Genomic DNA, 13,979 nt, shown 5'->3' with positions numbered 1-13,979 from the left:
CACACTCACGCAGGGTGGTCCTATCAGCAGCCATATGACTATCACTAACACACACACACACACACAGAAAGTGAGAGAGAGAAACAGCACCAGATCACCAGATACAATAAATACATTTCTAAGCACAGAAGTCAGCGTGAATCATCTCTTTCATTTTTCTCACATAAACCTATTTACCACAAAACCCCAATGTTGTGGTTGTCTTATGAGCCCAAAGGAAATGTGTCACTTAACTCCACTTATACCACCGGAAATGTGCGTAATATATCTCGGAAAGTCCAACAAGCACTTTTATATATAGAACCACATATCAGCACATATCAAGGAAAAATACTGACAGGATTGTCACTTCTGTTCCCTGCGTGTCCACACCATTCAAGTGGTTGCCTGGGAAAACCCTTCTCGTGGTCAAATTTTGATATATTCTACTAGTTATAGTTCTGAACTGAAAAATTTTCAGTAAAAGACATATAATTATGTTTTCTTAAAATAGAGAGTCAAAGTATATTATTGACAGAAAAATCTTAAGAAATGATTTTCATCATTTTTTTGTTGTTTCCAAGAATTCAGCCTCACAGACATCCGAAGGGTTTTCCCAGACCCCCACAGCACCTTCATGACTGGCTGCCGTTTCCCTAATGTGCGTTATTTAATCTGTCTTCACAATCAACCCAAAGGTGTGCCATGCTCATTCCTTTTGTGCTGGTAGGATTTTACATGTTCAAAAATATAAACAACTTTATCACAATTGATACCTGACAAAGGACAAGCAACACAATACTTTTTCACGAGAAGAATCTGTTGAATGCAGGACACCGTGACCAGCCAGATAAAGTTCCTGAAAAATCTCACACACAATACAGAATACAGACTGATCGCAAGTATTTCACAACTAAACAACTTCAAGCGTAAAAGTGTAAAACTCATACATCACTCCGGAAAGACATGGACCATCCCTCCTGACCGCACTTAAAAAAGCAGGATCGCTCTTAAAGACGCAGCACAGACGTTTGGCTTACTTTGGCTTGTAAGTCATGTCTGTGTTGAATTATCAGCTCAGCAAAACAAAATCGCAAAAACACGCAGCTTTTTGCCCAGAGGACTGTCCGTTCCACCTGGGTTTAGATTTGGAAATCCCAAAATACATCTCTTTTGCATTTTTTCCCCCTCCTTATATTTTCCCTGTGTGTTCTCAGGATCAGAGCTTAGTGATGGTAAACAGCTCCTTCTAAATCAATATTATGGCGATGCAGAATTGTAAAACAAAGCCTGTGGTTAGCCTAGAAATACAGACTTTTTTTTTGTTTACATTTAAAAACACAGTCCAATGCACTTTATTCAGTGCCCCATTTGCAACAAAATAGAAACACAGAGAAAGGTCCTCGCTGAAAACCTTGTAGCTGTCTTGTATATTTAAGTGTCAGCTTGCAGTATTATAGCTGTCTCAGCCATTCAAGCTCTCAGTACCCCAAACTCTGAGTACATGTTTTCACCCTTAGCCTGCTAATGTGCTCATGTTCTCCAGTGGCTGGATCACTCGCCCTGTGCCCCTCTGCCAGGAAGTCAGTGAACAGTCTTTGCTGGCAGTGAAGGCTTGATGGGGTATTAGTAGGTGTCTAAATATCCATGTGGCCAAGAATCGCCAAACCTGTGTCAGAATTTGCTCCCCAAAACGCTGACCAGAAAGCCACCTGCTTCCGATTACCAACTCAAAGTGTTTGACTCTCTCTCTCTCTCTCTCTTCCTCTCATTCCTCCTACTTACCCTTTTTTCTCTGCTCCGTGTTTATTTTCATTTTTGTGCCCCCACCTTCATATGGGCCCATTTTCTTTTCATGTCGAGACAGTGTTCAAGGATGACAGGGAGGCATTTTTCTGTCAATTTGCTAAATTTCATTTCCTGTTTTTATGCAATGCTGAAAGATTTTTTTTTTTTGAGCCACGTTGTCGGGCAGAAAATACACTTCCACTGCAAATCTTTACGAAATGAACTTTCAGTCTCGTTGAGCGTATTGTGATTACACCATAAAACTACAGGCAGCAGCTTTAAGATAAAAAAAAGAAAAGAAAAGAAAAGATTTGCTGTTGTAATGCATGCAATTCGTGAATATGCCATAAGACATCTGTAAATTTAATACTGATAGCTTACTGTCCACGTGCAAATACACATAGAAACACACAAAGGACTGCACTAAATTTAATGTCTGGCAGTGCAAAGCTGCTTTGCTGGAGAGTTTCGGATCCACGTGGTCCTGATGTCATCTTTTTGCAAAATTCTTTCAGCCGCCTCACGATCCAATATCAGCACGATGAAACCCACAGATGCTCTGCAGACCCACAATTCCCAACGTGCCGATCCAGATTTAGTAGAAACCCCTCACGTTTCAGTTACTTCAATAAATTAAGCGCACTGGTTCAGTTTACATCCACACAAACTGCAGTTTCTGAACGCCTGAGAAATGAATAGGTTGTATTCCCCCAAATGCATTCATTTTCAATTATATAAGTATCATTTGTGCATTTTTTCCTTTTACAAAACAGTGGAGTACTTCACTATAACCGCAGCCTACAAGCAGAACAACTGTGGATTAATGCCAATTAAGAGTTTACAATGGCAAAAAAAAAAAAAAAATCTGAAGACCACCGTGGCTGGTGTCTATTTTTAGGCCTCTGCACTGAGCACAATGCTGGTTTGACTGGGAGAAAAGCCAATTTGCTACTGATATAATCACGGGTCCTTCAAAACTCCACTGCTTGCTGTGGACAAGTTTGTGCACACGGAGGGAGACTTCTGTTTAAGTTGATGGTAACCAAACGTCCTCTCAAATAAACATGACGATAAGGATGCTCAGGCCCAGAGTTTTTCTGAGAGAACGGGTTCAGAAAATCTTATATCATGCTTATATCATTACAAATTAGTGCTATTTTCCTCCTCTCTGATCTCATATGGAGGCTGACAGATATGGTCTCTGTATGGGATAAATGATTTTCCTTTGTGCAAGACCGAGGGACAAATTTATCAGGCACAAAGGCGCCTGTAGGTCTATTTACCCCAGGGTGGTAAGCTAAGAAAGCATACAGGTTGAGCCAGGCATGTGTGTGATGTAGTTGGCTGATTGTCCCTCATTCTGGCGCTGATAGTGTGTATACAGACAGAGTGCCGTTCACTGAATGACCTGTCTCTGGCTCAGAAGCCTACAAACATGTCTATGAGATGGTGAGCTATGCTGGTGGTATTTGCTCTACTGACTGCTGAGACTATAATATCAAATATAATAGCACAAAGAACAGATTCAAAAGAGGTCAATTTAATCATGGATATCAATTCGGGTATAGTTGCAGGTGGAAAAAACTCTATAGGTAATAAAAAGCTAAAAGTTATAATCTTACAGTCCATTTTTAAAATCAACTTTAGGATAATAATAATCATAATGGCTGTCATAGGTATGCTCCAAAAAAATCCAATTATAGTTTATATAAGGAAGAAAACACTACAGGGCATACTGTTATAGGAAAATAATCCACAACAAGGTGGGGTAGTGGTGAATGAGTTGTTTGCTATAACAAATTAGACAGAGCACATTAATATAAACCTAATTCGAATTACAGCTGGCAATATTGTTACAGCTGGCAACATGCTGTTACAGAAAATGAATGAACACCTTCAGACGAATCAGATCCGATAATTCAAGAGTGCTCTGGGATAAATACTTATAAAAACCTATAAACTCTAAAAACCAAGCAAACTACATTTGATTGTTTATATGGCTAAAAATACGAGCTTTTCAGAACACAGGGGAAACAGTCTGCTAGATGAAAACACCGTCCGTATGTTTGGAGAAAAGTATGTCATTGATACGTTTTTATGGATTTATGTGTCCCAAAGGAACATACTGTACCATGCAGGTTCTTTCCCAATACTACAGATCTACAAGTTAAAGTTGAGTCAAGTATTTGGGAATAATTTCCAGACTTAATTGATATTTTACAAGACATTCACACTATGGCCAAATTATCTTTCATTGACCAATACACTCTGTTGAAGTTCACAACATTGCGTGCAAAAACCAGGTTGGAATGTTGGTCACCATACCGTTCTGCAAATAAAGGTGCCCCCATATGCCAGTTCACGGGAATCTTACTTTGTTATCCTCACGCTCATACCTGCAGCTCTCCCGATGAGAGACACTGACACATTTCCCTCCAGTGCAGAGCAGGAACCCATTCACTCTTTTGTATCTAATCACTGGACTGTAGCAGCAGCCTTCAGTCTTACAACTAGGTCTGATTCTCTCTCTCTCGCTCACACACGCACACGGTTACAAGATCATCCATGATAGCAAACCTGATTCTAGATGGCACAAGACCAAGATACATTGTAGATCCTAATGATGACAAGATAAAGAAGGAAAGGTTCAGAGACTGATGGACAAGAACAGATACCGGTCTAAGTTGAACAGTCTCAGGGCTGGCCTGAGAACAACTTGCTCAGTACTGTTGTCAGTAATGTAACTTCTCAGTAATGTAACTAGTGAAAACCTCAAACCATTCATCAGTGCACAATAGTAAATCTATTAACAGTCTATGCCACTCCCTTGCTTAGAACATATTGTACATTTGATCAGGAGAATCAACAAGCCTTCATTAATTCCTCTCCTTCACAGATATTATCTCACATCTTATCAGGAAACACAGCTTTTTTTTCCCCCCCAGTGTAATTTATTTGGCAGAACGTAGCAGTTTATTCCTTCCATGCCAAAAATGTCAGCAAAACTGATATAATCTCGGCTTCAACCTGATAAAGACACCTGCCACGGAATAACATGACACGCATGAATCCTTGTTAAAACCTCTGTGGTGTGAAGGGTTCCTTCCTTAAGAAAAGGCGCAGACTAAACTTACAGTCTTAGAGCAGCTGACAGCGTTGGGTGAAATAACTTCCTGCGTTTTTAATCCACCACCTTTGTGTCACTCAGTATGTAACCATGTAAGCCAACAATAACAGCAGGATAATGACAATATGAAATGTATAGGCTCATCAGCGATTACTCAGTCACCTTTACATACCTGTACACCTCGTACATACAATGTTACACCACAATGTTAAACACCATGTAATATTCATTCACTATCAACTTCTATCTTTTATTCTGTATCTGAAACTACAGGGTGCCCCAAAAGTCTCCATACCTAACAGAAATAACACCTTTTTGCAAAAAACGTCTTCCAAATTTTTCATACTTAATTCATATTATTATTTTTTTCAGACAGCTTTTAAGAATGCCTTGTCACAAGGTTGCGATGGACTTTAAAAGTAAAGATGAAAAGCACATCACACATGGCAATGTTGCCAAACTTACTGACAAATTCATAAAGACTGGAAGTGTTGTGGACCAACCGAGAAGTGGGACGAAGGCACAACGATGTGGTGCTGATATACATAGTCCCCTATGTATGGAGACTTCTGGGACGCCCCGTAGAATGGACTATATATTAATGAATAACCCATTTAGTTTGTTTCAACTGAAAATCAAAAGTGATTTCAGCAGCCCACATGGATTTACAGTGATTTTTTTTTTTTACAGCATTGTTGTCAAATTCATACAAGGAAATGGACCGAGATTTTGTGTTTTGTTTGTTTGTTTGTTGTTTTGATTTTTGCAAATAGGGTATGCATTTCTGTGTTTTTTTTTTTATTGTTTTTTTAAATGAATAAAAAACTATTTAGAATATTTTTAGAAGATGAAATGCCTTTTATACAAACTTAGCCATACTGTTATTCTTTTCAGTGAGTTAATTTAGTTTGGTTAACACATGTATTGGTTTTGGCAGTCTAAATCCTGCTGTCTTGCTAGACGCTTTGTTTGGACCAGTATGTTCCCTCATATGGACATGAGAATGCTTTACATATGTTTATGCTTATTCGTCTCATTTCTGTGCCTCACTATAATTTTGAACAATTTTTTTTTCTTGTTCAATTTGTGCTCTACAAGACTCGCATTCTAGTGTGAGTTGAGACCAACGAGCCCTGTAACATTTTTCAAATCTATTCAGTTTAAAAGATCATAGATTTATATATATATATATATATATATATATATATATATATATATATATATATATATGTGTGTGTGTGTGTGTGTGTGTGTGTGTGTGTGTGTGTGTGTAAAAATCCATGATAAGGCTAAGGTGGACTTACCGACGCACTCATTGGCCTCTCTGGCTGTTGCGCGCTGCCATGGCCGGTCATAGTGGAAGGGTTTGCACCTGTCGCACTCGGGTCCCGCAGTGTTGTGTTTGCACTCACACACCAGGTTGCCGTCGCGGTCGCGCACACACTTCGACGCGTGCCCGTTACACTTGCAGCGGCCACCCACCTGCAGATCAGACACGGAGTAGAAGTACGAGTCCCGGGCCAGCTCCGAGTCGTCCTCGTTCTCGTCGCCGAATGTGTGTAAGCGGCTGAACGTCACCTTGATATCAGTGGCCGTGACCCAGTCCTGCAGCACGGGGGAATTATCGAAGTCGTGCGCTGACGGCCTGCCGTCCAGAGTGCTGAACGCGATGAGGCCGCCTGCGAGCGGCTGCATGTCCGTGTGCGAGTCCGTGCAGATGGCCTCCTGCTCGTTCTGCTTGGTGATGGCCGCACGACTCGGTCGGTTGTACATCTTCTTGCACTGCGTCGAGTAGAACTGGAACGGCGTCCATGTCTTGCCGTAGTCCATCGACTTGTAGATGGCCATGGACTCAGGCCGCGGCGAGCAGAACTGCAGGCTCACGTAGGTCACCTCGAACTTTTTGCCCAGCGAGAGTGTGAGGGTGACGTTCTGCGGGTGCTGCACGTAGCTCTCGGACTGCCAGCACGTGAGGTTGTGCGGGTTGTTGAGGTCGGTGAGGTACGCAGCCGGATGCGCTTTCTTCGGGTCTGTCGCGTCGCACGTGTGGCAGTCGCGCGTCCTCTCGTCGGCCTTCTCGCTCACCACGCAGTAGCGCGCCGCCGGTGTGCCGCACGTGCTGGACGCGCGCACGTCCTTACCGAAAGCCGCGTTCACGAAGTCAGGGATGCAGCGGCGGGGGTTGCCGTTTTCATCGTAGCACGGGTCGGGCGGTGAGGACTGCGCGGCGAACATGCTCATGCCGTAACCGCCGCCGCCGCGCGCTCCCTCCACCATCACGCACAGCGCCACCAGAGTGCTCCAAGCCACGAACAGCCGCAGCATCGTCCCGCAGGAGTCCGGATTGCTCAGAAATGCACGGAAGAAAGAGAGAAGGTTTTGCTTCTCCGTGCGCGCTTTCAAACTCCAGACGGATCGGATTCTTTGCGCGCGTGCATGCAATCAAGAGATGAGAGCAGACTTGTCACTTTCATGCACGTGTTTACTACATTCAGAGCAGACCACCAAGACGTCTTAGAAGAGCATAAGAAGTTAGTCCAAATCAAATTGGAGTCTTAGTTCTCGCAGAACTAAAACTTGCCAAGCGCACCCGATGGCACGAAACCTACGTAGAAAAGTGCACACGAGTGCTGTGTGCTAACAAGCGACCGAAATCTTACGAGTCGAGCGAGGAAGTATGCACGCGGAGAAACAGCTCTACCCGGGCTGAGGAGTATGGCCAACGGCTTAAAGAAATTACAGGGTGCGCTCTCTTTTCTTTTCCCTCTCTTACTCACTTTCTCCCGGATATGTTGTAATCTTGCACTCTTTCCCCCTTCAACCTAACGCCAACGATATGAAAAAGAAAACCTGCTATTACTTTTGCTACAGCTTTCTCTCTTTCACTCCCCCCACTCATTCACACCACTGTGTCTCTGAGTATGTCTCTGAGTGTGTCTCTGAGTGTGTGTCTCACTCTCGCTGCTGCCGCTGTGTGAACAGAATCTAGTCATTCCTCTGAGTTTGAGCTCAGAGAATAGGCTACACGCCAAAGGGGGCATCCACGGGCAGGTGATTAGTAACACTCAACCCAGTGATATCACTAATCCTCGTCCGGCTTATGTAGATTTTGATTGTGATTACTGAGATGAGTTTTGTAAACTCCATCAACACCCCTGTTTATCTGCAGAGTGTATCCCTCGACTAAGCCCCTTCTCCTTTATTTAGCAAATATATATAGGCTACTTTCACTAAACTTTTTATTTTCTCTTGTCACTGTGGTACCCTCACGTGATGAAATGTACCTTTAAATCTTTACCTTTCAATATTCAAGACAAATTGACTTGAAAGAAAGTCAGATTGTTCTTTCTGAGAAATGACTTACACATTTGAGCATAAGTTTTTCACGTGTGATTATGTGCATGTCTGAAGGAGTGTGCGCATGTGTGTATGTGTGCATGACTTACATCTAGAATGAGTGTGTAAATGTGGGTATGACTTACATTTAGTCATATATCTGAATGGTCTGCACTTATGTAGGGCTTTTATCCAAAGCACTTTACACTGTGTCTCATTCACCCATTCACACACACACACACCAATAGTAGCAGAGTTGCCATGCAAATCGCTAACTTGCCATCAGGAGCAACTTGGGGTTCAGTGTCTTGCCCAAAGACACTTTGATATGTGGAGTCATGTGGGAATCGAACCGCCAACCCTACAATTAGTGGACAACCCGCTCTACCAACTGAACCACAGCCGTGTGTACGTGTGGATGACTTACATCTAGCCTTATATCTGAAGGAGTGTGTGAATGTGTGTATGTGTGCATGGTGCCCTGCGATAGACTGGCATCCCATCCAGATGTGTCCTTGGAAATTGCACATTGTGACATCGCGTGAATAAAATGTGATCACATCTGAAAAAGAATGATTCATGGACCACAATGAGTATGAATTATGTAAAATAATAATAATAATAATAATAATAATAATAATAGATGTGAAAATTCAATACATGAAAAATATCTTAAGTGAAAGTTAATGTGAGCATGTGAAGAAGTTGTAAGGGTGTTTATAAAAAAAAAAGTATCCAGGTAAAAGGTACATATTTAAGATACAAAAGGTATGCCTCGAGGGGACTACCTCAGTGACAGTTCGTTTTTTCTTTTATGCCTGTTTGTCTTTCGTCTGTGAAGGTAATTATACCTTTACTTTTAGAACTAATTCAAGGTACAACACTTGTCCTCACAGTCCAATTTTGTACCTGATATAATTATCAAAGGTACAATACATTCACTTTTCCTCGTAAAACATACAAGGTATAAATGTACAACAGATGTATCCACCCCAATGAAAAGCAAAGGTACACTATAGCACTTTTTTCCCCTGAAAGTGATGGCTGCTTGGTGAAATATGATGAGAATTGTAACTCCAATAAGACTGACTTGTCTATAAAGTATTGCAAATTATTATAAAGTAATGCAAGTAGTATTACTTGTACTAAACTACCAAGAACCAAATCTGAGAACTTTAGCTTTGGGGTTGTTTTGTCATTGGGATGGCTTATGAATCAATAAATAGAATAAAGTATAACATCAGTAAGCTGCAGTTAAACTTAGAAGTATTTTAAAAACCCAAATGCGACATAAGTAGAGGTGTTTTCATTTTAAACTGACAGAACACTTGTTGACCACCCACTGCGTAAATGATCCATGTCCACCTGTGTGTTCCAGAAGCACTCAGAGCCCCACACAGAAATGCGACGGCGACATCATGTGGTGAGACACAGAACAGTCCAACAGAGGACATGGATGTGTATCAGGACATGGACCATAGCTCATCAAACACCAATTTGAAAATTAAGCATCACAGATAAGAGAAGTGCATGTCAAATGGCCCAGTCATCATCAGTATTTCAAGTGCTCCGCACAAGAATGTAGCTGAAATGAGTAATCAGTACTCAAATGTGTTTACATGTCATATTACAGGTCCTTCATCCCTACAGCAGTCAGACTCTTTAATACAAAAAACAACATAATGTAGCACGGCTAGCTGTTTTGCATCATCAACCTACACAATAATCCATTTATCAGTTTTCTGTATATAAATGAGGTGTTAATCATTCTCATCTATATTTATATTTATATTCATCTGTACATACATTGAGGTGTTCATAGTGTACATATTACCATTATTATTATTTTTTTTACTACTTTTTTCTTATTTTTCTATTCCTATTGTATATGTTTTTTAGACATTTTTTTTTCAATTCAATTCCTATTTAATGTGTATTCTTTCCTACCTGTTTTTTTGTGTAATTGAGCTGCTGTAACGAGGGAATTTCCCCAGTGTGGGATCAATAAAGTTTATCTTATCTTATCTTATCTCAAATAAACACAACTTACATGACTCAAGTTTTAGTTACACAAATCTTCTTGGTGTGTTTCACTTAACTGAAATGGAGTTATTTAACAAATAGTAAATGGTATAAGGCAGAGGGATTAAAAAGATCCAGTTTCATAAAATTCTTTAGAACGGTCCAGATAAGTGACTAATGACTGAATGGTGACAGCAGTTACGTTTAATGCTTAACCTTTAATGATTAGTTCATGGTTCATATAAGACACATCAAATACACTATATGGCCAAAAATTACGTGGTCACCTGACTACCACACCTACCAAACCATTGCCATGACATTTGTGTCCATGATGAGTGTATGTAAACTTCAGACTGCAAATGTATATACAGTATGCTTGTTAAACATCTCTTTCCAAAACCATGGGCATTAATATGGAGTTGGTCCTCCACTCTTCAGGGAAGGCTTTCCACTAGATTTTGGAACGTGGCTGCAGGGATTTATGCTTATTCAGGCATAAGTGAGGCATTAGTGAGGTATGACGTTTATATCAGGTGAGAAAGTGTTCAGTGGGGTTAAAGTCAAGGCTCTGTGTAGGCTGTTTGAGTTCTTCCATCTTTATGGACCTCACTTTGTGCACAGGGGCATTGTCATACTGGAACAGGTTGGGGCCCCAAGTTCTGCGGAAGGGAAATCTTAATGTTAAAGTATGCTGACATTCTAGACAATTGTGTGCTTCTAAGTTTCTTGGAACACACATAAGGGTGTGTTGGTCAGGTGTCCACATACTTTTAGCCATATAGTGTATATTTTACAGCTGTTTTATTTAGGCAGGGCAGTAGTAACTAGTTCTAAACATTACTTAGTGGACACCCTGGATGGCACCATGCATACACATACATTCAAACACTCATTCACACCTAGCGCTATTAAATATAGGAAAGAGGGGGGGAAAAAACTCCATTAAATGCAAGTCACCTTGTCCATAATATGCAGTAAATAAAATATACTTTAAAAATGAAAAACATTTCTGAAGTTGAGGCAATCAAAATGTTTCCTTTCCTTACAACTATAAGCATAAGTTATTAAAACACATCTGATTTTCCCTAAAGCATTGCAGCACATGATCATCATTAAATAGTAGCACAAGCACTACATTGAACACTCTATCTGCCATTTAAGAAATTGAAATTGAAATTTACAATGCTTTTGGGAAATTCAGCCCATATCATTTATTATCTCCAAAAATCCTCCCTGTTATAGACGAGGAGCTCTGTGGTAGGTGGAAGACCTCCTTTCCTCTTTTTCATCATGAATGGTGTTTACTATGTTTTCCCCCTGAACCACAAGTGTCTATACACTGCTGACATGCAACGGAAATTTCTTACCTCTGCACCCACCAAAAGCATTAAAAAGTTCCTGGAAGAGTGGTGAAAGATGTGTGAACAGAGGTTCCTCTTTCAACAAATGACTGGTTTTGTGTTGCTTTTTTCCATAATGCTTAAAGGTACAACAAGTACATTTGGGCTGCCGGTGGTATTATTGCTGGTCAACATCTCCTTGCTTGAAATGAAGTAGTAGGTAGTATTTAAATGCAATGCTAAAACTCTTGTTTTAAAATACCTGTTACACCATTAATGTTCTAAAGGAGTAAATGAGGAACCTCCTGAATGACAAGTGAACTACAAATAATATGACATCATCACATCCTATATGTCAGCTAAACATTTGAGCACTGCTTTCTTTACTAATTGACCTATTTAAATAGCTCTAATATGGACATAGTTTGAGAAGAGGTTATTGTCATTATTATTGTGATTACCTAACAATCTCTCCCTCTCTTTACCTCCCTCTCCCTCTCTCCTTCTGTCGAGCCACACATGATTTTATGGAGATGCCATTGATCTTGACTCTTTCTGCTCTCCGGACCTGCCTGATCCATCCTGATGCCCTACCTCTGGATGGACCTCTCATCAACTGGAGGCTACAGCCTGGAGATTGCTGAGGATGGTACCGCATGAAGTACCATGGAAATGGTTTTGGACCTCAATTCCACATGGATATTCTCGCTGTGGTTGCTGGACTATGGTTGCTGCTATGGCCTTAGGACTGCAATTACCACATACAATTTTGCACTCAAGTCTCCTTTGGTGAACAGTGGACTAGTTAAAAAAAAAGACTTCATATATAAACCACAATGAACATTCTTTTAATTTCACACTATCCGTTGTTACCCAGATGACGATGGGTTCCCTTCTGAGTCTGGTTCCTCTCAAGGTTTCTTCCTCATTTCATCTTAGGGAGTTTTTCCTCGCCACCGTCCCCTGCCTGCTCAATGGGGATAAATTCACACACTTAAAATCTGTATCCTGTGTTTATATGTTTCTGTAAAGCTGCTTTGAGACAACGTCCACTGTTAAAAGCGCTATACAAATAAAATTTAATTGAATTGAATTTATCCAGCTTCTGCAAATACACAACACTGAAACTGAACAGTCAACTGTTTCTACTGTAGAAATGGAAAATTATTCAAATACCCTATATTACCAAAAATGCCACACCGTCCCATTAATGACATACATTTCTCAAACATTTCTTTCTTGTGTCTTCTAGTTAACAGGGAACTACCTTTTCAAGAGTAGAGGAAGTTGAAGTCATCAGTAGAAGGTAGCACTGATGTTCATTTTAGAAAAGGGGAAGTCCAGAACAAGCCATTCAAAGTGCACAAAACTAATAAATGGTCTGTACTTATTTAGCGCTTTTATCTAAAGCACTTTACACTGTGTCTCATTCACCCATTCACCCACTCACACACTCATGGTAGCAGAGCTGCCATGCAAAGTGCTAACTTGCCATCGGGAGCAACTTGGGGTTCAGTGTCTTGCCCAAGGACATTTCAGCATGTGGAGCCATGTGGGCCAGGAATCGAACCGCCAACCCTACAATTAGTGGAGAACCCACTCTACCACCTGAGCCACAGCTGCAGGTCAATCGTTTATCAGGAGCCATTTTGTATTCAACCGATGATTTAAACCTCCTACAGTAAATCCTGTCCTACCTTGTATAGCGATGATAAGTTGAGTATATGAGCCCTTCAGGGCCAAGATGTTCAAATTTTTTTTCCAGAGTCAATAATGGTAGTGCACGTGTAAGTATTAATTAGTAATATCTAAAGATAATTGAATGATTGCTATTGTTCTTGCCTTGTTTAGATAGTAAGTCTGTTAGTGGACACGATAGAAAGGAAGAGCAATATCTAGACATCAAGTTTTTAATAGTTGGCCAAACACTTGTAGAGGTACCATATTCTTTGTTTAACATACATGTTAATGATGTCCTGTTGGTATGAGGCACAGGAGTTGCAGCTGTGCTAGGATTTTATAAACCTCACTGTCACAAGAAGAATGATTCATAAAGCAGAAATATCCAGCCCACATATGCTGTGGTCAGAAACCTACTACTAGTGATGGGCTAGAGGAAGCGCCTACCGAAACTTTACATACATGTAGTTGCAATCAAATTTATGCAACCCCCTTTGCAGATCAGGTTTATTGTCAAAATTTACAGACTTTCAGCTGTTTGCAAGGAACAAATCAAACAAAAGCAAAATCGATCTATCTATCTATCTATCTATCTATCTATCTATATATATATATATATATATATATATATATATATATATCGCTCGCTGAGTTACTGTTTTCTAGTGAATACATTTTCGAGAGCTCTCTGCTTAAATATCACA

At 40.5% G+C, this 13,979-nt stretch overlaps 1 protein-coding gene across 2 annotated transcripts in view; it reads right to left on the bottom strand.

Annotated features, from left to right (window-relative positions):
* Nucleotides 1-7,848, bottom strand: part of ntn1b (netrin 1b) — a 55,149-nt gene extending 47,301 nt beyond the window's left edge. For both annotated transcript variants that reach the window (XM_053610470.1, XM_053610479.1), the window contains exon 1: nt 6,199-7,848. In XM_053610470.1, coding sequence (XP_053466445.1) covers nt 6,199-7,219 — 1,021 coding nt within the window. In that variant the 5' untranslated portion in view covers nt 7,220-7,848. The remainder of the gene's footprint in view (nt 1-6,198) is intronic.
* Between the last annotated feature and the right edge of the window lie 6,131 nt (nt 7,849-13,979).

This window comes from Ictalurus furcatus, chromosome 2 (genome assembly GCF_023375685.1).
Source record: "Ictalurus furcatus strain D&B chromosome 2, Billie_1.0, whole genome shotgun sequence".
Taxonomy (NCBI): domain Eukaryota; kingdom Metazoa; phylum Chordata; class Actinopteri; order Siluriformes; family Ictaluridae; genus Ictalurus; species Ictalurus furcatus.
Note: the sequence above shows the minus strand (reverse complement) of the source record. Positions and strands in the feature narration are given on the sequence as shown.